Source organism: Bufo gargarizans, chromosome 10, assembly GCF_014858855.1.
Source record: "Bufo gargarizans isolate SCDJY-AF-19 chromosome 10, ASM1485885v1, whole genome shotgun sequence".
Classification (NCBI taxonomy): domain Eukaryota; kingdom Metazoa; phylum Chordata; class Amphibia; order Anura; family Bufonidae; genus Bufo; species Bufo gargarizans.
In genome coordinates this window covers 31,130,037-31,157,574 of record NC_058089.1, presented here as the reverse complement: position 1 = coordinate 31,157,574, position 27,538 = coordinate 31,130,037, and the positions used below count along the sequence as shown (strand labels likewise).

The following is a 27,538-nucleotide window of genomic DNA, read 5'->3' as shown; positions in this document are numbered from 1 at the left end:
AGAAAACTGGTCTAGGAGGCTACCAAGAGGCATACAGCAACATTAAAGGAGCTGTAGGAATATCTGGCAAGTACTGACTGTGTGGTACATGTGCCAACAATCTCCAGTATTCTTCATATGTCTGGGCTATGGGGTAGAGTGGCAAGACGAAAGCCTTGCGAAGAAAAACATCCAAGCCAGGCTACATTTTGCAAAAACACATCTGAAGTCTCCCAAAAGCATGTGGGAAAAGGTGTTATGGTCTGATGAAACCAAGGTTGAACTTTTTGGCCATAATTCCAAAAGATATGTTTGGCGCAAAAACAACACTGCATGTAACCAAAAGAACACCATACCCACAGTGAAGCATGGTGGTGGCAGCTTCATGCTTTGGGGCTGTTTTTGATTAGCTGGAACTGGGGCCTTAGTTAAGCTAGAGGGAATTATGAACAGTTCCAAAGACTAGTCAATATTGGCACAAAACCTTCAGGCTTCTGCTAGAAAGCTGAACATGAAGGGGAACTTCATCTTTCAGCATGACAACGACCCAAAGCATACATCCAAATCAACAAAGGAATGGCTGCACCAGAAGAAGATTCAAGTTTTGGAATGGCCCAGCCAGTGCCCAGACCTGAATCCAATTAAAAATCTGTGGGGTGATCTGAAGAGGGCTGTGCACAGGAGATGCCCTCGCAATCTGACAGATTTGGAGTTTTTTTGCAAAGAAGAGTCGGCAAATCTTGCCAAGTCAAAATGTGCCATGCTGATAGACTCATACCCAAAAAGACTAAGTGCTGTAATAAAATCAAAAGGTGCTTCAACAAAGTATTAGTTTAAGGGTTTGCACACTTATGGAACCATATTATTTTATTTTTTATATTTTTTCTTCCCTCTACCTAAAAGATTTCAGTTTGTTTTTCAATTGAGTTGTACAGTTTATAGGTCACATTAAGGGTCCATTCACACGTCCTGTTTTTTTTCATCCTGAAAAACGGTCCGTTTTTTGCGGATCCGTTGTTCCTGAAAATGTTTCCGTATGTCATCCGTTTTTTGCGGATCCGCAAAAAACGGAAACATGTATACATTTCAATAATCAAATAAAGTTGTTTGGATTTCTTTGAAAAAAAAAAAAAAAAAAAAAAAAAAAAAAAATTTGTTATGTGTTTCCAGGAACGGAATCCGCAAAAAACGGATGACATACGGAATGACATCCGAATGTCATCCGTTTTTTGCGGATCCATTGACTTTGTATTGTACCAGGATCCGATTTTTCAGGACAAGAATAGGACATGTTTTATATTTAAACGGACATGCGGAACGGAACAACGGAAACGGACAGCACACATTGTGCTGTCCGATTTTTTCCAGGACCCATTGAAAATGAATGGGTCCAGATCTGGTCCTGATCTGTTCCTGAAAAAACGGAACAGATCAGGAAAGAAAAAACGGACGTGTGAATGGACCCTAAAGGTGTAAAAAATTCTGACATGATTTATCTTTGTCTCATTTTTTTACATCACAGAAACCTGACATTTTAACAGGGGTGTGTAGACTTTTTATATCCGCTGTAGCTGTGGTTCACCTGATTAAAATTCTGTTTTTCTTTTTGTGATCTGAGGCTCTGTTCCCAAATTATGATTGTTTTTCTTAATATACAAATTAGGTCTTTGGTGCAACGATGGTGTCACCATTGCTCTTGTTGCACCCAAGCTCCACTTATTTCGATGGCCAGCCCCTCTCTGGCTGCTTTGCCACTGCCTTGCCCTGTCAATCAAAGTAATCAGGGAAGGGGTGGCCACAGAAATAAATGGAGCTTGGGTGCAAGAAGAGCAATGGTGACGCCCTCATTGCAGGCCTAATTTGCATATTAAGAAAAAGTATAATGGGGAATGGAGCCTCAGATCACCAAAAGAAAAACAGCATTTTAATTGGGTGAACCACAGCTTTGCGTCATTGCAAATGGTTCGATAGGGATGTCGCTGGTAACATATTTGCTTTAAGGATGATTAACTTGAAGCTCCTAGACCCTAATGCCCCTAAATCTGCCAAAGGGCCCTTATATGCTAAGTACTATTTATAATACTGGTGTCTTTTTATGTGGAACAGTGGACGATGGGCTCCCTTCCGGCACCAAGGCCTGCAACTGACAACGGCACAAAAAATCTGCTTTGATGTATAATATTTTGAACACAATTTTAAGTAACCCTGTATCTTTCTTCTTCAGGTGGAGTTGGACCCAAGGTTCCTCAATCATACTTGTGGCCTATGTGGGGATTATAATGGAGATCCCACAAAAAATGAATTTCTCTCAGGGGGTAAGTGGGTTAGGAAAAATGTCTCAATGAAACATTCAATCTTACTTACCATTATCTACCACATATTGAGCTATTGTCCATAAAAGTAGTAAAGGAGCGCAAAACCTAGGAGTGAATAATAAAAGTAAAATAGAGATAAACTGACAGTGTTTGTCAGTCTACAGGATTTTCTGCATGTCCTCGAAACAAACAGTCTTGTAGAAATCCTGCAGAGAGCACAGGTGTTTATGACTGAGAGGTGGAGCTTAGACAAAGGGCGGGGCTTATTGTTTTGTATTCTACTGCAGACAGAGCAGTGGGGGACGCTCCTGGTGAAACCAGTTGTCCAATAGCCAGACACAGGAGGAAGGGGAGGGGGCATGAATGATCTCCTTTAAATATTTAAGTTTCATTATCATTTTCTTAGTTTTAATTGGAACATGAGAAAAATATAGGATCAAAGTAAAAGATCAGATTACGAAAACTGCTGCTTTTTTATTTTTATTATTTTTGTTAGTGTTTGCTTAATAGTTTATAATTTACTAAGGCTGGGCCCACATGATGCTTCTGTTTTATATAGATGTCTATGTTAAAAAAAGAAAAAAATTGTGAGGGTAACATACATTGTATTTATTGTTTACTGGGTATAAGAAAATAAAAATGTTAATTATAACTTGTATGAATAATTGTATTAAATACATATTTAATTTAAAAAAAGAAAAAAAAATCAAATCCGTCATTGTCCTTTTACCAAAGCATAGCAGACTCTGCTTTTGTATGTATGCTTTTTCTTAACACAGAAGTATGTGTAAAATAGATACAAATGGATGTCCTCTTGTTGGCATCTGTCTGTATACGTTTTTGGACATCAGTTGAACAGATCTACGTAATGTGAACCCAGCCTTATCTGTATCAGGGTAGTAAAAACCTAAATGAATGGTGGAACATAATAAGGTTTGAAGAAGAAGTCACCATCAACTGATGTTCTGGAAGTCATAATGTATTCAGTGTATGAGGCATCATACAGGTTGGGCCACAAAGACCAGACCCCTGTTTCCCTCATGTGGTTTGCACAGGATAATGCTTATTGGATCTCCTTCATCAAAACTGTTTTAAAGTAAGGCTGTCATTGTTGCCCATAGCAACCAATCAGAGCTCAGCTTTGATTTTACCAGAGCATTTTAAAGCTGTCACCAGGATCAACCCTATTAAATCAGACATACTGCCTGGTAGGGTTGATCATGCTGATTAAAACTGTACCTTTCTCAGCTAGATAGCTGCAGAGATATCTGCCTTTTTATTCATATGCAAATGAGCAATTGGAGCACCAGGAGGCGGAGCTGAATCCTTTGAGCACTGCTATGTAACACCCCCTGTGCTCTGCACACTCCCCCTCCACTTGATTGACAGGGCTAGATGTCATACTGAGGGCAGAGCTGTGTCCTACCATCTACATATCATATACTCTATGTACTATAGCTTCACCACACTGAGATCTGCTCAGAAAGCTAATATACATATCACTGCTGTATTAACAAGCACAATATATGATTATAAAGATACTAGTAAAATGTGTTAGCTTATAAGCATAGAAAAAACATGCATCTCTATGTGGTAATGTTATAGTTTGGTGGTAAGTGCTTATATTGTATATAGAAACCCCAAGTTCAAGTCATGGAGAGACTTACGATAAATAAACTATTTTTTTCTGTTATTTTTTCTCTCTCATTTAACATGTAATAAAAGGCTATTCTATAATAAATAATATATAATCATAAAAATAGCAATAAAAGGTCTTACTATATTGAGAATTTTTTTTTTACTTAGAAACCTGAAAACTATTACTGGTTTATTCACAGGCACAATATAAGATTATAAAGAAACCAGCAATATTTATTAGCTTTTTAAGCCTAAAAACATTATTCTCAATAGGATAAGGATATAGGGGGTCATTTATCAAACAGAAAAATACACCGAATTTAGGCATATTTCTGGTGCAGATTGCGTGCAAGGGTCCTTTGCGCCACAATCTGCAACTTCTCTTCGCTTGCGCCAGGTCTAAAAAAGTGGGTGTGGAGTGAGCACGCCTGTTTTAGACATAGAAAATGGTCTAAATGTAAGACAGCAAGAAAGCTGTCTTACATTTAGACGTGGTGGAGGACCCGCCGAAGTTATCTAGAGTCCGGCGCCTCTTTTAAGTTTAGCGAATCCACCGCCAGGTATAGGGGTTATTAAGACCGGTGTCTAAAACACCGGTCTTAATAAATGTGCCCCGTAGATTATTATATAGGTTAAATGTGGAAGAAAAAAACCTTCAAGTCTCTACCAAGATTCAAACCTGGGATCTCGACATACAAAACCCACTTATCACTGAGCTATAGCCTTTCCACAGAGAAAGGATGTTTTTTTTTTCTATGCTTCATCGATCCGAAGTCGATTCCTTCAAACACTTTGTTGTAAGCCTGTCAGAGACCTGTCTCCGTTCAGCATTAAAATACATTGCCTCATTGTAGCCAAACTTAGTTTTAGCCAAAGTTGAGCGAGACTTTGGTGAATTAATTCGATATTCATTTCTGCAGGTTGAAAACAGCTAAAATCAGGAATCTGAAGTCGGGTTTGGTACTGAGGTACCATCTGGTACCAAACCTAACTTCAGATTCCTAATTTTAAATGTTTTTAAAGATGCAGAAATGAATTCCGAATTTATTCATCGAAGTCTCGCACGACTTTGGCTGAAATTAAGTTTGGCTCCAATGAGGCAATACATTTTAATGCTGTAAGGAGACAGGATTAAAATCGAAGTGTTTGACCAAATCGACTTTGGTTCGATGATCTGAAGCTCTATTCGCTCAACAAAACTTATAAGCTATCACATATTACTAATGTCCTTATTATCATATATTGTGCCTGTGAATAAAGCAGTAACAAGTATATCAGCTTTCTGAGCAGATCTCAGTGTGGTGAAGCTATTGTACATAGAGTATATGATATGTAGATGGTAGGACACTCTACCCTCAGAATGCTGATGTCTAGCCCTGCCAATCAAGTGGAGGGGGAGTGTGCAGAGCACAGGGGTGTTACAAAGAAGTGCTCAAAGGATTCATCCCTGCCATGGTGCTCGAACTTCTCATTTGAAAAAGAATACAAATGCAGATATCTCTGCATTTTCTGCCTTCCTCTGGATCAACCTGCAGGTTAACAGGCTGAACTGGATGGACAAATGTCTTTTTTCGGCCATATGTACTATTTTACCATGTATTATACAAAAGAAAGGAAAAAAAGGAGTAGTGTGTAAACTTGCACTCTCCCTGTATGCGGTACCCCACAGATTGGAGTGTCCACTGTGCTCTCGGGGAAATCAAAGAAAACTGTGTCAGTCCAGTCCAACTATTCCACCATACTCCAAATGAATCCTCTGGCACTTGTGGTCTAAAACTCAATAGTCTTTATTAGAAACGCATTCAAAACATCCACATTGCATAGGATAAAAAATAGCAGCAGTTGGAATGCAGATAGAATGCCAGAGGATTCATTTCCAAGTATGGTGAGAGGTTAATCAGGGGAGGGTTTTCTGTCTGACCTCCAGTCAGCGATGCCATACAGGGCCTCCACAGTCATCAGACCTAATGGGGTGCGACTTTAATCTGTGGGAATGTTAAGGCTAGGGGTTAAGAAACGAATCCTCAGACAGTTTTCAAACTGAAATAGCAAATTGACATGCATGTTCGGAATATGGAACAAGTGGTGTAGAAGAAGGTGTTCCTGAACTTGACAGGCACAACTTTGATTAGTCGCTCCTGAGACTAATTCCTGCATCTCTTCAAACGGGTAAGTAGGTCCGTATTCCATTATCCATTATTCCATACAAATGACACAAGGGAAAACATTTTTTTTGTGGCCCACACTGTATATGTTCATGATCACTATCTTTGTGATGTTTAGATTTTCTAATGGTTTTTTAAAGTGTATGTTGACCTTCAGAATAAGCTGTCCAGTGTGTGTACCTCAGAAATAACACTATTTCTGACCTTTACACATCTATAATTGTCAGTTTTCCCATACATAAAGCTGCTACGATGTCTCCCATACACATCACACAGAAAAGTCAGAAGCAGCAGCATGGAGGACATTGTATGGTAGTACTGAGCGGAGTATCTGGGAACCCAGCCCTGGGATGAGATATCACACTCACTAGAAATTGCAGCCTCGTCTCTGTGTGTCTCTCTGTCTCGCCATTATGTATTCACCTTCTATCTAATATTATTATCTCCCACTCAGACAAAATTCTCAGTCCGATAAATTTTGGAAATCAGCAGAATGTGAATGATCCAAATGAAGTGTGTAAGGACACAGATGACACTGAAATCATAAACCCAACACATTGTTCTAAATATGTAAGTATGTAACACTGAACACACCAGATGACACGAAGAAGACAGAAAAGAAGAGACAAGACTAGAAATGTCAATCACCCAGTAGATCAAACCATTAGATACATAAATTCCCACATAGAGTGATATAACGGTGCATAAAATATATTGCTTTTTAAAGTCGTAAGAATGGACAGCTACTATAAATATCTGTGATGACTTTGGTTCCTTATGAGAGAACAGTCAACTGGATCATACATGAAATCATAACTATAGTATGTCAAAGATTTTTGTCATTAATTTGGTATTTTATATATTATTATCTTCCCTTTAGCTCTCTGTATGTAAGGAACATCTAGTCCAAGCTGTGTTCTCTGACTGTATGAACGTTCTGAATCTGGAAGCCTACACCCAGGCCTGTATGATTGACATGTGCTCCTGTGACCAATCCCAAGACTACTTCTGCCTGTGTAGTACCATCTCTGAGTATTCCAGACAATGCTCTCATGCTGGCGGACACCCAAGAAACTGGAGAACTAAGAACTTTTGTCGTAAGCATTTCATACATTAGATAGGATAGATACAATTTAGGTAAAAAAACATAAAGCTAGAAGCTTAGATACACAAATATGGCTCTGCACTCATCTAAATGACCATGCTAACAGAGCAAGATGCACAGATACCATCTCACACACATCTAAAGGACCAGGCAAACCAACCACTAGAAATGCAAGTAAAGGTGGAAGTGTGGTTCCTTTCCTCCCATGGTGTCCACAACATGGTCCACGTTTAACAGGCCCTGGCCTCATTCACCTTCCTACACTACCAGTGCAAACCTTGTGTCTCCTCCCTCCAAACCCAGTAATTTTTTATTTTTTTTTAAACTTTATTTATAATCAGTTGTCAGATGTATGCAATACATATTGTGACACAGAGCAGACTGTAACATAGTACAAATATTACATGCATCCTAGGCTATATATCTTACAGAAGGGTGAAGGAAACTGCACTATGTATATGACACACTGCGCTACACTGAAATTCTAATAAAGCTGCACACGTCAATTATATATTAATATATTATATATATATTATTAATAATAATAGTAATAATATTAACATTTATTTATATAGCGCCACCATGTTCCGCAGTGCTTTACAAATTCATAGGGTTCATGTATGAAACAAAACTAACTGGATAATATGCAACTGAAACACTAGAAGTCAGGGCCCTGCTCACAAGAGCTTACAATCTAAGGCGAATTGGGGGTGACACATAAGGTAGTTGATTGTGATTAGTAGGATTTGAGCCATTATTGAACTGACAGGAGTGGTGCCGGCCGATCTGCTTCGGATTTGCGACTACTAGAGGATTGAGTTTAGGCCAGAGGAGCTGGTTGGGGAAAAGGTTTAGTCCGGGAAAATTCATTTTAGGTAGCTTGATAAGCCTGCCTGAAAATATGTGTTTTCAAGGCACGTTTGAAGGTGGAGAAGTTGTGAATTGACCTAGTATTCCGGGGCAGAGTATTGCAGAGAGTAGGTGCATCTCGAGAAAAGTCTTGAAGACGGGAGTGAAAGGTACGAATTATGGAGGTTATTAATCTTAGGTCGCTATCAGAACGGAGAGCACGAGTAGGGTGGTAGATGGAGATGAGTGAGGAGATGTATGGAGGTGCAGCACTGTGCAGAGCATTGTGGGTGAGGGTGAGAGGTTTTAACTGTATTCTGTGGTGGATGGGCAACAAGTGAAGTGATTGGCACAGACTAGTAGCGTCAGTGTAGCGGTTGGATGGATAGAGGAGCCTGGCTGCAATATATATTATATATCAATAAGAAACAGACAAGTTATAGGGGCTGAGGGAACAAGGGAAAAGGGCCACATCTTTACTGAAAAGAAGAGAGAGAAGTGGAGGGGTATCAGTTTGTTGACATGAGGGCTCTCTACAATAGCATAATCTTTGAGTAGGCTGTGAATTGGTCTATGGTATTCCCACTTGGTCATCCTCACAGAGTTCATTTACCAGGTGTTTCATGGCAAGCCACAAAGAGTCCTTAAAGAGTTGTACAGTGTCAGTGTATTGATGACCCATCCTCGGAATATGTCATCAATATCAGATTGGCAGAGGTCCAACTGCCGTTCAGCTGTTGTAAGGGGTACTAGTGGCGCTCGTGCAAGCATTGTGTCCTCTTCAGTGTTCACCTGTATGCAGTCTAGATTGTAGCGGCGGTGAAGTGTAATTATAGATTCCTCTCCCGTTCACTTGAATGGAATAAGCAATTGTAATTACACTTGCACCACCGCTATAATCTATACACTGTGCAGGTAAGCATTGAAAACGGTACAGTGCTGGCCTGAGCGCCGCTACCCCTTCAAAAAGCTTTTCGAGGGATCATCAATATCCTGACTGCACAACCCCTTTGTCATACCGGCAAACAATGAACTTCCACTATTGTTTGTAGTTGCAGCTGTCTCTAAGAAATGTTATGTATACTGTATATGTAGCTTTTCAGCATTTTTATAATTACAGTGGTTTATTGACATTTCTGTGTATTTCCAAGCTAAGAAATGTCCTGCTAATATGGTCTATCAAGAAAGCGCCTCACCCTGCACAAATTCCTGTTCCCACCAAGAGGTACACAGTCTGTGTGAGGAGCATTACATGGATGGCTGCTTCTGTCCTGCGGGTGAGTCACGTTGTCTGAATACAGCAATCACTAAAAAAAGGTGGGGGAGATGATTTATCAAAACTGGTGCAAAGGAAAACTGGCTTAGTTGTCCATAGCAATCAAGCAGATTCCACCTTTGATGTTTCAGACCGCCTTTGTAAAATTTATTATTTTAGAGGAGAACTTCTTAGACTACTAAAACATGCCTCACTGGTGAGATACCACCTAGTTATTTATGAGGCGCAACTTGCTTTCCATGCATGCTGGGATCAGAGGAATGGCATTAAGCAGAATTCATACACAGAAGATTTCTTCTCGAAATTTCTGCAATTGTGCTATTTATCTGAACCAGTCTTGTAGACGCCCATGCACATGCTGTAGAAAAAGCCTCACTGAGATGTATTCAATAGATTTTTCAGTTTCTACAGCAATCTACCCATTACACTGGGTTCACACCTGAACGTTTTACAGTGCGTTCCTACGCGCTGTAAAACGCTCAACAAGAAGAAACCAATGATTCCCTATGGGAATGGTTCACACCTGGGCGTTTTACAGAGCGTACGATCGCGCTGTAAAACGCCCTACGCTCAAAAAAGTACATGAGCTTCTTTGGGGCGTTTTGTCGCGCGTTCCCGTACATAGACATTCAGGAACGCGCAACAATGGGCGTTCGCTTGTCTCTGTATGCGCGATTGCAAACGCCGGTACAATCGCGCATACAGAGCGCTCCTTTCAGAACGCTCAGGTGTGAACCCCGGGTTAATGTACGATGTTTCTGTCCATCCTGTGATCTATAATATTAAAACGCTTGTTCACACCTGGTGACCTTTCGGGCAGACCTTCCAGGTTGGCCAGAGGGACTCATACTTACCTGATCCCTGCAACTCAGTTCCAACTCTTTCGTTTCCCCACTGCTGCTGCAGATATTTGGTCTCCCCACATCAAACTAGATGTTGACTGCTGCAGACCAGAGATCTGCAGCAGAGGTAGTGGAGCCGAAACCCAGCGGTGGGATTAGGTAATTGAGACTGGCCGCAGTAGCGATGTGTCCACCATGTGTGATGTCACTGAGTCCCATCAGGCATGAGGGACATGTCACTGTTGTGACCAGTCACTGGCTGCAGAGGCCACGTGACCCGCATCAAACAGGATGTTGACAAAGACCAGAAATGTACAGCAATGGTGGGGGATCGAAGGAGCTGAAACACAGCAATGGGAATAAGGCAAATATTATTCCCTCCGCAGGTCCAACCACCTTGAAGGGTCTGCTTGAAAGGCTCCCTGGGAAAAACAATTTCCTGTGCAGATTGACAGAAAAATGTATATCTTCTTGTAACAGAATCATGGAGAAAGTGTGTGTTGTGAAAAAGCTCCTAGCTTATTTGTGAAATGGACCCATAGGCACCCATTATGCTAAAAAAAGTTACTGAGTTAGTGCATGGAATAGCACAACAAACTACACGATTCCATACAGAGCCATCCACTTCAAAATGTATACCATATGCATTTTTTTCTAGTGGAGTGGATGCCATGTAGTGGGATCTGTTAGACACTTGCCACTGAGGTTTCCATTGGGAAATCTTCCAGACAGAAGGCTTGGCTACACTCCCCTATGCAGTATGAAAGTGTTAGTCATTATTGCTTCCCGTCTGCTGCTTTACCACGAGGACACATTTAAAAAAATATAAATAATGGGTGATAATAGGTTAAAGGGGTTAAAGGGGTGATGATATTGAAGAATCTTCAGGATAAGTCATCAAGAGTAGACTAGTGGCGACCCGACTCCTGGCTCACAAGCACCCAACAACCCCTTCAAACATCTGATTGTTTGGGGGGGGGGGGGGAGAAGTAAACCCAATATAGATGATCTATCCTGAGGATGGGTCATCATCATCATCATAGCACTGCACAACCTTCTCAGGAGTCAAAACGACTGTACTTTTAAATCACCTCAGGTACGGTGCAGGATGATTACACTGGCAGGGGCTGCCTACCAGTTGATGAGTGCCATTGCAAACACCAAGGGAAACTCTATGCCCCCGGAGAGTCAATTCAAAATGATTGTGCCAAATGGTAAGTCATGAAAACTTCACAATCCCAGTTGTGATATTGTTATTCAGTGGTTAATGTAAGATACAACGTGAATGTCAAAGCTGAAAGATCATTGAGATTTCACAAAATTCCAAAACTTAGTAGGACAATTGTAAGTGGCTTTATGGCACTAGTTTAACAATTTGATCTGACGTTGCACATTGTTTTATACATTTGGCACATCTTTGGTCTGCAGATGTTAGTCTAGTGTTTTCGCCCCCCTTCTACTGAAATGAAATTCAAAAAGTTGCATTTGATAAATCTCTGGTACACCTAGTTTCTTAGGCAGCGTTCACATCTGTGCTGTAAGCTCAGTCTGTATCCGGCATAGCCCCATTCACTGTAATGGGATCTGTCTGGGATCTGTCCGCTTTCCGGAATATACTGTTTACTGTATACGTATGCTTAGTGTAGTATTCCTAATATCCATGGATTTATTGTAATGATGCAGCCTGTCGGTATTTTATGCTGCCTGCGGTTAGGTGGCATGATTCTACTGACAGGTTCCCTTTAAGTGTATCACAGAGCTTTCATGTAGTGGGGTATTAGGCTACGGCGACATGTGTCGTGTGACAAAAACAGAGACGGCTACAATGGCGACGTGTCACTTGACTGTGCACAAAAATACAACTTGGATGGATTTTTTACGACTGTCACATCCCAGTTGCAGTATGTCGCATGTCGGAGGGTGAGAATATTGACTCTCATTGCAAAAAATGTCGCACAAATTTTCAGCAACACATCGCTGTGTAGCCTTAGACTTAATCATTGCTATTCGTTACTTGTTGTCTCTGAAAAGTCTCTGAAAATAGTGTCGCAGCATGTCACATGTCATATTGCAACACCATTGACTTTCATATTAAAAAATGTTGCGCAATATTTCTGCATAATAAATGTCACGTGACACATGTTGCGGTGTAGCTGTACCCTTAAGCTACTATTACACCAGTAGATGTTATACAGATCAAAATAAACGATCGAAGATGTAGTGACTCATTAACCACAAAAATTTCGTAGATAATCGTTTGTACTAGCGGTCGTTACTCGTTCACTTTTAAATCGTTCCTTTTTATTACATGTAAAGATTAGAGATTGTTAGCAAGTAGACAACTCCATATTATACGAACGGATCTATTAATGAGAAGCCAATTTCTCGCTCGTCTTTGAATCATTCATACTTATTACATCGCACGATTCTAGTTCATTTTCGCTCGCATGCACAAGAATGTGTACGATATTTGCTCCGTGTAATAGGGTCTTTAGTCGGATATGATCAATATCAGCTTTCAGCCTCTGGATATGAACAATGATGTTATCATTCACTGCCAGCAAGCATAGAGCCTGGTTAGGAATTGAAATGTATTAGAAAGTTGCATAACTTATCATCATGCAGTAGTTAATATTAGTTTACATAAATTCAGAAAGCCCCTTTAGAGTGGTTTTTACATAATGGGCAGTGGTCTCGACTCTCTGGTGGGTATCCTGGAGATTTGATTGACAGCATTTTCTATTGCAGTGACTGTGTTGCCGGAAGATGGAACTGCACAGATCTCCCCTGTCCTAAAGTTTGCTCAGTTGAAGGTGGAGCCCATTTTACCACTTTTGATGGGAAGACATATACTTTCCATGGGAACTGTTACTATGCGCTGGTGAAGGTAAGACGTAGTTAAGGGGAATGTCAAAACCAGATAGTGACACACGTCATTTTTTCTGATCTGTTATTATTTTATGTTAATAGCCTTTTTATTTAATTTCTGAGCATGATTACTGGGGTGGCTGTCTTGCATGAGCAGTTGTTTAGAGATATACTTTACAGCAACCACCATGCACCATATGCCGCAAGCCCAGGAGGAGCAGAGGATAGGAGTTGTAGTAGCTCTGGCTGAAATAATCATGCACATGCACAGTGGCAATCCTCACACCAATGCTCCCTAGGGCCAGTGATAAGAGTTGGGCTGCAGCTAACGATTATTTTAGCAATCGAGTATTCTACCGATTATTTATACAATTAATCGAGTAATCTAGATAGAAAAAATGAATTAATAGACTGTTTTCCTTTATAAAAACTCATCAGACCCCCTGCCATCAGTCCCCAACATCCTTCGTTCCCCCCTGTGCGATCAGCCCAAATGCATCAGTTCCCCCAAGTGCCATCAGCTCCACTATCCCCCAGTGCCATCAGCTCCACCCTGTGCCATCAGCTCCGTTCCCCCAGTGCCTTCAGCTCTTCCCCACCCCAGTGCCTTCAGCTCCACTCCCCCAGTGCCTTCAGCTCTCCCCACCCAGTACCATCAGCTCTCCCCCACCGCAGTGCTATCATCTCCACTCCCCCAGTGCCTTCAGCTCTCCCCACCCAGTGCCATCAGCTCTCCACCACCCCAGTGCCATCAGCTCCACTCCCCCAGCACCTTCAGCTCTCCCGACCCAGTGCCATTGGCTCTTCCCCATCCAGTGCCTTCAGCTCTCCCCACCCAGTGCTATCAGCTCCACTCCCCCTTGTGCCATCATCTCTCCCCCTTGTGCCATCATCTCTCCCCCTTGTGCCATCATCTCTCCCCCTTGTGCCATCATCTCTCCCCCCTTGTGCCATCATCTCTCCCCCCTTGTGCCATCAGCTCTCCCCCTTGTGCCATCATCTCTCCCCCGCTTGTGCCATCATCTCTCCCCCCTTGTGCCATCATCTCTCCCCCCTTGTGCCATCATCTCTCCCCCCTTGTGCCATCATCTCTCCCCCCTTGTGCCATAGTCTCTGCTCCCCTTGAGCCATCTCTCCCCTAAGTCCATCTCTCCAGCGAGTTGTGCACTCCTGATTAGCCTGTCTGCCCCATAGGTTGATTTAAAATTAGTTTCAGTATACAGCTGTGGCCTGCTCTCACTACATTCATTGGAAGCCGTCTGGCACCAGAAGAGGTATGGAGTGGGCTCGGCATGCATGTTGGTACCTGCATCCCCTGGAAGTAATGGAGGCCTTTATGGCATCAAAAATGGTAAAAGGCAGAGTGGACCCTGCATGTGGAACCAACACTTCCTATACTTTATGGTGTCCATTATGGCGCATAACAGGTAGTATTTAGTGTTAGGTTCCCTTCTTACAGAGATCGCCTTGACATTTGGCACACGGGCTCAAACGGTTTAGTACAAAATGCATTTGCCAAACATCTCGCTTTATAAATAAGCGTAGCAGTAGCACTTGAATGTTTTTTGTGACTATGGCATTATTGTACTTTATCTGGTTTGCAGAGTGCTGTTGCATTGTCTTTTTTCTCCCGTAAGGCCGGGCCACACTTCAGTTAAACCAAGGACACACGGTCCGTGAAAGCCCAGCCTGCCCTCCTCCTGACACCCAGAGAGCGCAGAGTCATTGGTTGCTATGACGCTGTGCACTCCGGGGCACCCGGCCTTAGTCACGCCCCCACCCCTTTGGTGTCACCAAGTTACGTTTCCAGCAGGGGCGCCGCCGACACTCCATCTTTCTGCACTTATCTGGGCCTGACGTCACACAGCGCATCAGGTCACGGTGTGCATATGTCAGGAGGTCAGTGCAGCATGGGGATGGACATGCTGTGGAGGGTCCGGAGGCCCCCTGCTGGAAAGGTGAGTATTCCCAGCCAGTGGGAGACCAAAGAGTGGGAGTAATAGCAAGTGCTTCACTCCCGCTCCGTGGTCACGTGACACAAACGAATCCTCGATGCAAATTTTTTTTTGTGTTGACTTACTCTATTTAATCGAGTACTCGTTGCAGCCCTAGATAGGAGGGTGCACTCTTTCTTCTCTCAGTGGACACTCCTATGTAGGGGGCCTCTGTCTGGTGGTACTTGGGGTGCCCTTGGTGTTGTACAGGTACAAGGCAGGAGATGTAGGTGCTGTAGTCGGTGAATGGTGCTGGAGTCAGTAACCAGGCCAGATGAAAAATAAACATCTCTTTTTACTAAAGTACAATATCAAAACACAGCTCCAAGGCAAGTGCAGTGCAGTCTCTTCACAATAACTGTATATAGCCAAAGGGCAATAATGATAATAATAGGAGTGGTAGTCCCCGAGCACCTTCTAAACACTTTGCAACCTTTCCAAAATGATCACAGGCATGCAAAACTCTCAAAAATAAGTATTGCAGTTCCCACAGAAGGGTGAAAATCCTACAAACTGTTGTCCAATCCATGATATTGGTGTAAAAGGTGCTATTTAATTGTTAATCCTTCCACAAGAAGCAAAGTCTATAGCAATAATAAGCATATAACTTGCTAATATGCATGGCTTTGCATAGACAGGGTTTGGACATCCATTTTTCCTTCCCTCAAGGATTCTCTCCTTCATAGGAATGCTGTATCTTCTGGAGAAATAGTCTCTTTCCTTGCCTACAGCTTTACAGAGGTTCATAGGCATCTGCTTCTCTCACAAGCAAAGCCCAAACCAATCTTTTAGCATCTGCCCTGAATGGCAGGCAGAGATAAACTGGACTGGCTGATGCAATACTTACTAGAAAGACCCTCCCTCAGAGGGGAAAGCTAGTTCCCTCTGCTGAGTCAGGGCACAATTAACTAAATAGTTGCACCTATAGACAGCTTTTAGGAAAACATCCAAAGCATAAAAGAAAGCATGAATCATTTTAGTAATGTACGAAATTAACACTTTGCAGTTGTTGGAGTACCGCACATAGACACAGTGGACAGTAGAGAACCTCATTGATTTATATTGGAGAGTTTTCTAGATGTGCTCTGTGGCCTCTCTGTTTCACATCTGTGCTTTGGCTTCCGGTTTTGAGATCCGGCAGAGGATCTCAAAACTGGACCAAAACTGTTCTGTTTGATTTAACACATCAGGATGCATCCGTTCCGTTAAGATGCAGTTGTGTTAAATTGAAATGGAACAAACTGGATCCGTCAGTAAAAACAATGTAAGTCAATGGGTGATGGTTACCGGATCCGGTGCCATTTACTCATTTGATTTTAGTGACGGATCCGGTTTGTTCCGTTTAGATGACCGGATACTAAACCACAGCTTGCAGCGGTTCTGTGTCCGGTCACAAAACGGAATGCTAGTGGAACGGAATGCATACTGATGCATCCTAAATGGAGCATACCCCATTCACAATACATTGGTCCTAAATGGAACCGTTTTGGCCCAGTTTTAAGATCCTCTGATCTCAAAGCCAGAATGCCTAAACACTGATGTGAGAGTAGCCTATCTCTGTCATTCTAATCCAACTTGTAATAGGTATAAAACTGCAGGATTTTAGGATATTGATATGAAAAATTAAAAATGTTAGCAAAAATTAAAAAAATATATGTTTAACATAAAAGCTTGATTTAAACAGTGGGTCATTTAATGACACATTCGATTTAAGTCATTTCATGGCATTGTTCAAATTTATACTTTCTAACCACGGGACAATCTCATGGATGGTTTATATCATCAAGTTTCATTTAAAGTGGCTCGTAAGATATGTAGGCTTGCTTAATAAATAGTAATATGGGACTAATGAAAAAATAATAATTTTATTCCAGTTAAACCTCCATAAGGGGTGGTGTCACACTCAGGTTTTTGTGGCAGTTTTTGATGGAATTTTTTTAGCAAAATCCAGAAATGGGTTAGGAAGAAATGGAAAATATAAAGAAGGGACCTATATCTCTCCTTCCTGCTGGATCCACTTCTTGCTTTGGGTCAAAAAATCTATACTGTACAAACTACCATGGGAGGCTATGTGTAACACTACCCTTAGACAAACGTTTACTAAATTACGTTATCTGCAATGTCAATTAGGGGTTTTTAATGTATTTTTTAATGGGCCACAAAGGGTTAAAAAAAAATACTGCCTGACTATTGTCATTTTGATGTTTGTCTGGTCTTCACCGATCTTCACTTCCTGGTCCCAGTTTGACACACTGAAAATACCAGAAGAAGGTCAGCTAAAAAAAAAAAAGGCCAGTCATTGGCTGAGGCAGGTCACCATTATGGTCAGTAATTGGCTGAGTGATTTTTGAAATGGGTGTACTAAAAACATCTGAATGCAATAATTTGGTCGTACAGTGTAGAACACGGTAACTGCAAAAGGGTTTGTTGGCATGTTAATTGGTTTAATGTAATGCTCTGATTTACTGTATTGTACAGTCACTCGTTTTGTATAGATAGGTCAGGGTTAACAATCCTGACTCAGCCCCTTTTAAGATGCTAGAAGATGGACTTAGGTCCACCCCTAGTTCAATGTGAGAGAGTGTTGTGTGCAAGCTGAGGAAGAGAGAGGAGTTATATGTGCTCATTTTCATAAAACTAGGCCCGAGTTCTAGAGAACCATCATCTCTGAGACATTTAAAGCACTACATTAAAGTACTCTAGCAAGAAAAGGAAGAACTAGGTCCAGAATCCGCAAGGCTGTGCACTGGAGTCAGTCAGTAAGGTATTGTGCTTGTTTAAGGCTGATAAAGACTTTGCTGCTTTGAAAGGGACATTGCTAATACACCCTTACACATTCTGACATAGTTTTGGCCAGCCATATCTTAATCCTGTGCCCCTCAGCCTGCGAATTTCAGGTAAGTTTTCAAGAACTTTACTGACAGCCTTAGATTTGACAGAGAGTGGAAGAGGCCTTGGAAAGATAGAGGGAAGGAGTACCACAACCCCCATCATTGCTGCTATCCATACATTGCTATTCTGTTGGAAGTAATACAACTCCCATTCTACACTTTAGTAAAAAAGAGACTTTTCTACCACTTGCCTGGTTACTGGCTCCAGGTAGGATGGAGAATGGTTACAAAGAGTATCTCTTACTCTGGAGGACCTGCCTTGTCCTGACATCTCATTGACATGAATGGCCCCCTCGTCATGCTTAATTTCCCCTGTGGAGGCAAGTAAGTAACTGAACACTTACTACCAGGTTCATTGCAATTTACAGAAGATTGCTGGGAGTATCAGTAGAGTACACTATGTGGTAAGCTTATTGTCAAGGGACCTGTCTAACAAGTAGAGATTGTCCAAAGCCTACTTATTATTTGTGTATACTGTAATAATTCTTTACATAATTGCATGGATCTTAATTTTTACTTTACCCTTGATGTGGTTGCCGAAATTAAAACATGGTCAATCTAATCACACCTTATGCTTCAACTTGTAGGACAGCAAGAGAAATCTGATCTTGGGCAAGCTGATGCCTTGCGGTTCCTCTGAGAGAGAGACTTGCCTCCAGTCTGTTATACTAGTCACAGACAACTTAAAAAACGTGAGTATGGCAGTGCTGACAAGAAAATGACAGCGAAAAACCATATGCTGTGCAGACCTAAAATTAGAGAAAAGTGCTTGACATACTTCATACAGTATATATCATAGTAAGAGATTGAAGTAAAAGAGCGGAAGTGTAGCATCACCACTTACTTTATAATGTGCTCGAGCAGGTGGTGCAGTGGGTAGTAATGTCTGTTTTCATATCCTGTCAGACGGTTATATACTGTATACAGGGGCATATGCTGTGAAGATACGAGATGTGCAGCACCTGAAACTACGGATACTGGAAGCCTGTGCTAGCATTTCCCCTGCGGTGTTGCTATTAGTGTGTGAAGAGTGGGAGAAGAGGGTTGCATTGACAATCCAACACAATGGGTAGCACATTGAACACATTTTATAAGTGGTCAGAAACTTGTAAATAACTCATGAAAGAATAAAGTTACGTTAAAACCAAGCACACCATTGTTTTTCTTGTGAAATTCCCAATAAGTTTGATGTGTCACATGACCCTCTTCCTATTGAAAAAACAAAAGTTGGATTCAAAATGTCCGGCTTCAAAATGGCTGCCATGGTCACCACCCATCTTGAAAAGTTTCCCCCCTCACATATACTAATGTGCCACAAACAGGAAGTTAATATCACCAACCATTCCCTATTTATTAATGTGTATCCATATAAATGGCACACCCTGGTCATGTATATACTGTATAGACCAGGGATGGCCAACCTGCGGCTCTCCAGCTGTTGCAAAACTACAACTCCCAGCATGCCCAGCCTGCCTACAACTATCAGCCTACAGCAGGGCATGGTGGGAATTGTAGTTTTACAACAGCTGGAGAGCCGCAGGTTGACCATCCCTGGTATAGACCATATGGAAAGGTCAAAATGGTCCCTGAAATCACTACATTGGTTATTAAAAGGTTTGTTGCACCATAAGAACCTACCTTCTGTCTAGAGAACCCTAGCAATCAGATACTTATCACATTTCCTTTGGGTAAGTGATAGGTTCTTATGGTAGGACATCCACTTTATGCCGTAGACTACAATAGATACAAATCTTCCAATTAACTTCTCCAGAGTAATTCCTTATTATTTCAGGTTGTGAAACTCAAATCAGATGGAACAGTTGTCCACAATGACCTTAAGGTTATGCTTCCTTATATCACAGGTAAGGTGTCCAATAGTAGGGTATGTCAAGTGCACATATATAAAATAAGTCCTTAGCTACAGTAAGTACTACATGGTCCTTAGTTGACTGAAAGGGATTTTCTGGGATTACTATGGTTTTTATCAGATAGGCTCACGTAGTTGCTTACATCATGTACACCTTCCCCATGCTTTATCTTTTTCAATTTCGACTCTTCGGACCTATTTTCACCATGTAAACCAATCCCTCTGGTTTGTTTACGTCCTTTATGTAGCACTTCTTGTTGCTGTATCCATCCAAACCCATGATGCCCTTCACCTTTCTCTGTCACAGCTGTAGCCCCAAACCTTTCAACATCAACCTAGTTTACACCTCCTTCCACCCAGCTAGTTACATGGAAACTCTCCTATCACTTCCCGACCCAGAGCTGCATGGACATGGCCATGTGACCACAGCCCAGAACGGTAGATAAAATCAAATAAAATTACATTACAGCTACCTTCATAAATGATTACTTTAAAGGATGTTGATGCAACCCAGAAAACCCCTTTAAACTCACTCAAAAGTTTGTAGAATTTGACCAAGGTGCTTATAGAACATTCTGAGCAGGTCTCACTATGGGTTCATCTGAGTGATGGAGCATAATTCAAAGAACACAAAATATACCTCCCTGTCATACTCCACCCTTAGGCCATTGATTTCCCAAACCAAAGGATATCAGTTTTACCCAGGTCTCTTTTAAAGATATTAATGGACAGTTTAAGAGAAATGAATGTTCATACTGATAACATCATCAGTAGACTCTGTATATGAGAAAGCAGATTAGATGATAACCGATACCAGATAAATTGTCAGATTTTTGTTTCCTCCACAGCCAACTTTTCCATACTACAACCATCTAAGCCCTATGTTATTGTTCAAACTGCTCATGGCCTCCAAATGCAAATACAGCTACTACCAAAAATGCAACTGTATATCACTAAGGAGAAAGCTTCCAAAAAACAACCACAAGGTGAGTTCAGTTGCAGGCAACACAGGCAGGAGGGTCACCAGGGTTATCTTTATGATCAATGACACACACTAACATACTACTATGGTTTAAGAGAAATGCGTAATGTTACAGTAGAACATGGAATAATGTGGAGAACAAAGATGTATGGACAATGGACTATATCGGAGGTAAAAAAGGTTCCTTTAAGTCGAGGAGCCTCAACTTGGGTTTGTCGAATTCCTCTTTCTCACAGAAAGTGTGAACGTTTACATGGCACACTCTCAGTCAAGGCAAGGCCGCCAGCACAGTAGTAGGCTATGGGGGCAGAGGTAGCCCAAGGGTACTGTGCAATCTCTTCTCCAGTGTATAAAAATTGAGGGGTAAATTAGTGCTGCACTCTCATGTTCAATAAAAGAGGATACAGAGTCAATCTTTACCAGGATGAACCCTTGTTGTTTGGGGATCCTTCTTCTGTATATAGGCCTGGTCAGAATTTTCTGATTTTGCAATGTGCATCTGTGTGCTCTTTCTCAATTTTTGCGAAGGACACATATTACTAACATGAAAGGTTTCTAAAGTTTGGAAAATCAGTAGACAAACTGATATTTACTTGTTGATAAATACAAATGGTCCAGTGGTAAAATTCATTGTCATTAAAAGGATTATCCACTCCTTTCCAAGTGATAAACTATCCTCAGGATTGGACATCAATACCTAAAATGTTGGGGGTCCTTGCTCTGCAGTAGCTCTGGTGCCGGAACCACACTGCTCCTTCTATTGTGTGGTGGATGGAGCTGGTTACTGCACGCCTGCTCCCATTGAAGTGAATTGGAGCAGCAGTGCAATAACCAGCATTGTCCACTACACAATGGACACAGCTGTGTCGTTCCACCACTGGAGCTACTCTCACACAGCTGATCGGTGAGGGTGTGTGTTGCTGGACCCCCCACAATGACTTGTAAAGAAGTGCACAACTGCAAATAATAAGCACATTACAATAAAAGCACAACGCTCAATTGTTCCCTCGCCAATTTAAATCAATGTATTTTTTATTTTTTTATGAGAAATTACTATGTCACTGGTCTTATATCAGTTAAAGCAGACCAGGCAACTTCTATGGGGCCCGGGGAGAGCCCGGGGGCCCGTTGCTGAACTTCCTCTCTTCTTCTCAACATGAAATTTGATTTTCATGCAGCTGCCACTAAGAGGAGTTCAGTGCAAAGAGGTTATTACGGTAACTTTATAAATTCCTGTGCACTGAGCTCCCCCTAGTGGAGGCTGCAGGCAGCCAGCTTTGTAATATATTAAGTAAAGGGAAAAAGTGATTAAGAGTTATATTGTTTGGTGTAAATACATTGAGAAATATGCTGTTCAGAATGAGCACCATATTTATGAAGCACCTGTTTTACTTTTTCCAACAGTAGGAAAAGGAAGGATAAAGTGAGTGAGGCCAAAGCAACTCCTTTTTATTACAGTTTTTTAATTAAAATGTCTTCTGCTCAATAAAAAAATGTCAATTCCTCAGAATTCAAGGTGTTGCACTTGCCATAATAGTGTTTGACTTCGGCATACTGGGAAACTAGTTGGGGCAGTGATGCACATATTAAATTTTGCTATAGGTGTATATAGGTATTTGTGGACACCCCTGTACAATATCATACAATAAATATGACCATATTAAACATGGAAAGCTTTTCTTTTATAACTCTTCAGGTCTTTGTGGGAATTTCAACTCCAAGGAAGGAGATGACTTTACAACACCTGGAGGTCTTGTTGAAGCCACAGCATCAGCCTTTGCCAACACATGGAAACTTCTGGCCACTTGTCGTGACATGTCGGACTGGTTGGACGATCCTTGCAGCATTAGCATTGAGAACAGTAAGAATTTATGTTATTGTCTAACATTGCAGACATTACGAATAGCCATAAGAATGAATTAAACAAGACTGGTGTCAGGGAAAAAGCATCTTATGTTCTCAGGACTATAGTTGTGGACCCACCTTACTTCAGAAAAACTTACAAGGTACAATAAACCCACCGTCACTACAGAACTGTATAAACCGGCTTCTACTGTTACCTTTGTATGCTTTCTCTTGTAGATTGTATGTCCTCGTGGGCAGGGTTATCTCTCCCTTATCAGTCTATTGCTTAGTCAACTCATGTATATTGTATTCATTGTTTTATTGTCTCATGTGATGAAGATAAATCATTCAGTATTTCATATGTACAGAGCCTGGGAATTAATGGCGCTTTAATTGGGGTTTCCAGGCTAAGGATGTTGACCAAACCTAAGGATAGGTCATTAGTACCAGATCATGGGGTCAGACTACAAGAACCTCTACTAATCATCTTTTACATACAGTTGCCAGAACTACTAATGAGAACACAGCTGGAACCACAACTCTTTTCAAAGAGTAGTGGCTATGCTGGGTTATTGCAGATCGGTTCCTATTTACTTGAATGGGAGCTGAGCTTCAGTAACCTGGCATAGCTACTACGTAGTGAACAGAGCTGTCTGCTAGTGGCTCTGATCCCTGGGTAATTTCCTAAGAACAGCTGATAGGGTGGGGTGCTGGGTGTCAGACCCGCACCGATCTTATATTGATGATCTATCCTAAGAACAAGCCCTTTAAGTTAATTAGATGTAGCAGGTTTTATTGGTATCCATTTCAAAACCAATTTACCATAACATCATAACACCATGACATCTGTGTGTACACACCTTTAGCTGCTATTTGCATGGAGTAGTTACTGATCTCAATGCTTTACCTTTTTGCCTTTCCAGAAAATTACGCAGACTATTGGTGCTCTAAGTTAGAAAATGTTGAGTCTCCTTTTGCCAAGTGTCATTCCACAATAGACCCTACTGAATATGCAAAGGTTTGTATTATTATACCATAAATCACTCTGCATAGGTTTGTACAGCTATCTTCTCTTGTACATCTCCAAAAGCTACCCTTCGGATTAAAATAAAAAGTGAACTAAGGAATATTTTGCATAACTGGTGCCCCTCATTTGGAAGCTACTGCTGCTGTTCCTGCTACTTTATATGTATTTTAAGTCTCAAAACTTGATATGTATTTTAAGTGTCAGCCACTGGTTCAGCCAGTTTTTGAAAAGGCTCTGTGTAGGCGATATGTAGGATGGTCCCCTCGAAGTCCTTTCTATATATATTATACAGTCTTCCCAATTGACCAAAGGGATACAAGTCCCAGTGTGGCAGGCACCTGAAGCAACTTACCCTAACCACATGCAGTAAAGTAAAATTTTTTTAACTTTGTCTGCCCATGCACTCAAATTTCTGTAATGGTTTGTGTGATTCTCTCCCTCAGACAGTGACTTGGTGCAGTTGCTTTTTCTGGCATCTTCACACAACTCACAGGCTTCAGCCACACTCAAAGGCTTTGCTAGACTCAAAGGCTGCAGCCAACCTCACAGGCTAGCTCAAACTAGACTGTAAACCAGCCACAAAGCACACAACACTTTACTGTAGTGCCTGGATAAATGTAAAATATATTTTTGGTAGATTGGAGACACTTTATTGAAGGACATAGAAAGCAGGAGACTCCGTTCTGGAAACAGGTAGGACCATAATAAGGACTTGTAGTATTTAATCGACCCTCTTATTTTCACCCCCAGAGATGTCGCTATGACTCATGTAGCTGTAAGGACAGTGAGCACTGTATGTGTGCAGCTCTCTCCTCCTACGTCAGAGCCTGTGCCACGAAGGGGATCATTCTGTGGGGATGGAAGAATGGAACCTGTGGTGAGATCAGAATGATGAAAAATATTGAATGCTAATTTACATAAGACAGTTATAAGAAAAATCACTTATGATGCTGTGAGTTCCTGCCTGACCATGGATCTAATGCACTTTACTTATATAATGCCATGAGTACAGTACAGTAGTCCCATGGTCAGGCAAGAAGTCAGTCATAAGTGATTATGACGCTGTGAGTTCAGGTTCGATAAGCATTGATTGGTTTGGGAAATGCAGCTATCACACGTGGCTTGTTTCCTGGACCGAGCACACTCTTGTAAAACGTCCTTAGGAATTATAAACACCTATAAACAAATCACCAGATTGTACATCTCATAAAAAACATCTCATAGTGTACATTAAAATGGGGCAAAGATGACACATACACAGAAGATGACAAAACATTCCTGGCAGTATCCCTAACAGTATATAATCTAAAGGGATAAATATAGCAAAACAGACTAGGAAAAAAACTGTTCAACTGATGCTCTAGAGAGTTCGGTACCTCAAAATATAAAATGCACATAAACCTGACATGAAAACAGGTGTACATGGAAATGTAACCATATTATTGACCAGAAAGGAAGAAATCTGTGACCTTAGGAATTACCTGAAATTCTGCATTCATTATTAACAAAATGTGGTCTGATTGTCACAATTATAGACAAACAGAATACGTAAGTAAACTAGTAAGCCCAACAGTTCATGTATTTTATCAAGCACATTAAGTTAACATCAACAATGCAGGGAGCCTAAAGCAATAGGTAAACATCAATCCATGGTTAGACAAATCTATGAATGAAGAAAATGCAAGACTGTTGCCACTAGGAACTGGTGTCCTGTTAACATCACCCCAAAAGCACAACTAGTAATACTGAAAATCATGAGAAAGAACTCAAGGGTAACAGCGAAAGACCTACAGAAGACTCTACAGACTGCAAAAACCTTATGTTCATGTATCCACTATTAGGCCACTTGCATACGGCGGGTCCGCAATACATGGGGCACTGGCCCGTGTGCACTCCGCAATAACGGAGATGCAGAACGGAAACATGGATCGGAACCCCACTAAAGAGTGCTTCTGTGGTGTTTCTGTCTGTGCCTCCGCACCGCAAAAAAAAAGAACTTGTTCTATTTTTTTACGGTGTAGATGGATCACGGACCTATTCAAGTTGAATGGGTCTCGATCCGTCCAGGACGTGGCATGGACGTTGCCCGTTCATTGGGAACTGCAAATTGTGGTCCCTAATGCACAGAACGGATGCACAGAACGATGCACAAGGCGCTGAACAAGAATGGTGCTCATGGAAAGACACCATGTTGGAAGCTGCCACTGTCAGAAAGAAACACTGAAGCCCATCTCAAGATGACCACGATCACCTGGATGTTCCACAATGCTCCTGAAAAAATGTTCTCTGGACAGATAGCACAAAATTGGCTCTTTTTAGAACAAATATACAAAGTAAAAGAACACTGCACACCAACACCAAAACCTCATCCAAACTATGAAGCATGGTGGAGGGATCACCATTATTTTGGGCTACTTTGTGGCCTCAAGGCGTGGACACATGCAAACATTGAAGGAACAATGAATTCTAAGATGTAAGAAAACATTTTTCAGGATAGTGTGAGTGTAGCAGTCAATGACCTCAAGCTGAAAAGAAGTCTGATGCAAGACAATGACCCAGGACACACAAGTCCTGACCTTTACCCTTTAACTTGAAGAATGCTGTGCAGGCAAAGCATCCCAATATACTGATGAACTGAAAAATCTTCCTCAGCACTGTTCAAATCTTATTTGCAGCAGTACAAAAATTTGGTGGAGATTTTTGCTTCTGGAGGAGAATCTACTGGTTGTTAAATGAACACTACCATCAAATAAATTTTTAGGACAAATTAACATCTTACAGTAGGACGTGAATAATCTGTGCAATTATATTTTGCACAAACTGGTGGAAATGGTGAAAATAATATTTAAAGTCATTCCATGTATTCTGCTTCCTTTCTGAGCTCTTTAACTTCCGCCTTTGTTTGGTTTTTAAAAACAGCAAACAGCCTCGCTTGACTATCTGTCAGACCATCACTGAGGCCAGAGAGGGAATGTGGCAGGCGCAGCACTATGAGGTGCCTTTTGCGCTGTGGCATTAGAAGAATTTTGATATCTCTGACTTTTAGTCTAACCAGACTGTCTATTACTCTGTAATTCCTCTAGCGCCATTCTATGGAAACAGTAGGTTTAATGAGCACACCAAATGCTTCAAATAACTTCTTTATTAACTTCAACTTTTCTTCATATATAACACTGCTGCCTCCGCAGCAGATAGTCCATGTGCAAAACATGTGTTGAAAAGATATCACAAAATGGCGGTATGCATAAAATGGTGGTTCAACTGTTCAATCTTGTAATTTAACATAAAATGGTGGATATATTTCTCTCTTGAGTATCTGTACTCTCACTTTAAGTTATTTAAGCACTTTATGATCTCTCTAAGAAGTATATCTGAGGTATAACTAATAGTTCTGCTTGCTCAACTTGGTTTTCAGTTTTCAGTATGCAATTGCCTATGTTCTGGTATGTTCGCAGTTTGTATGCTTGCAATTTGTAGCTTGCAATTTAGTGGAACTGTAAGTAAACACACATATAACTGGTTCAGTATACAGTTCTAATCACTATACTAACAGTAGGAACATTATATAACTGTTTTAAATACCTATTTTGGCCTCTTGTTCCCATAAAAACACAGCTCTCAGTGGAGTGAATGTCTCTTCAGCTCCTGTCTCTGATGAATAATGATTCTAGCAGCTCCTGCTAGGGGAATACCCAAACAGGTTGTATGTGAGGCTGGCTGTGATTGGTGAAAACTTTTGCTATGTGAGAAGCTGGCTGTGATTGGTCTAGACTTCTGCCCAGCAACAACAGATTAACACTATACTTTCTGTTGTTTCTGCTGTGTCACTGAGCTTACCTTACATTACAAAATTAATCTTAAAGGCATATTATCTTTTTCTGCTTCTGTGAACACA

At 41.2% G+C, this 27,538-nt stretch overlaps 1 protein-coding gene across 1 annotated transcript in view; it reads left to right on the top strand.

The window, feature by feature from the left end:
- Positions 1-27,538, top strand: part of LOC122920032 (mucin-2-like) — an 89,379-nt gene that overhangs the window by 5,238 nt on the left and 56,603 nt on the right. The window contains exons 4-16 of the mRNA XM_044269242.1: positions 2,204-2,294; positions 6,552-6,667; positions 6,978-7,194; positions 9,203-9,328; positions 11,266-11,383; positions 12,918-13,063; positions 15,253-15,257; positions 18,519-18,614; positions 19,715-19,784; positions 20,638-20,775; positions 22,468-22,632; positions 23,540-23,634; positions 24,394-24,520. Of these exons, the coding sequence (XP_044125177.1) occupies positions 2,204-2,294; positions 6,552-6,667; positions 6,978-7,194; positions 9,203-9,328; positions 11,266-11,383; positions 12,918-13,063; positions 15,253-15,257; positions 18,519-18,614; positions 19,715-19,784; positions 20,638-20,775; positions 22,468-22,632; positions 23,540-23,634; positions 24,394-24,520 (1,510 nt within the window). The remainder of the gene's footprint in view (positions 1-2,203; positions 2,295-6,551; positions 6,668-6,977; positions 7,195-9,202; positions 9,329-11,265; positions 11,384-12,917; positions 13,064-15,252; positions 15,258-18,518; positions 18,615-19,714; positions 19,785-20,637; positions 20,776-22,467; positions 22,633-23,539; positions 23,635-24,393; positions 24,521-27,538) is intronic.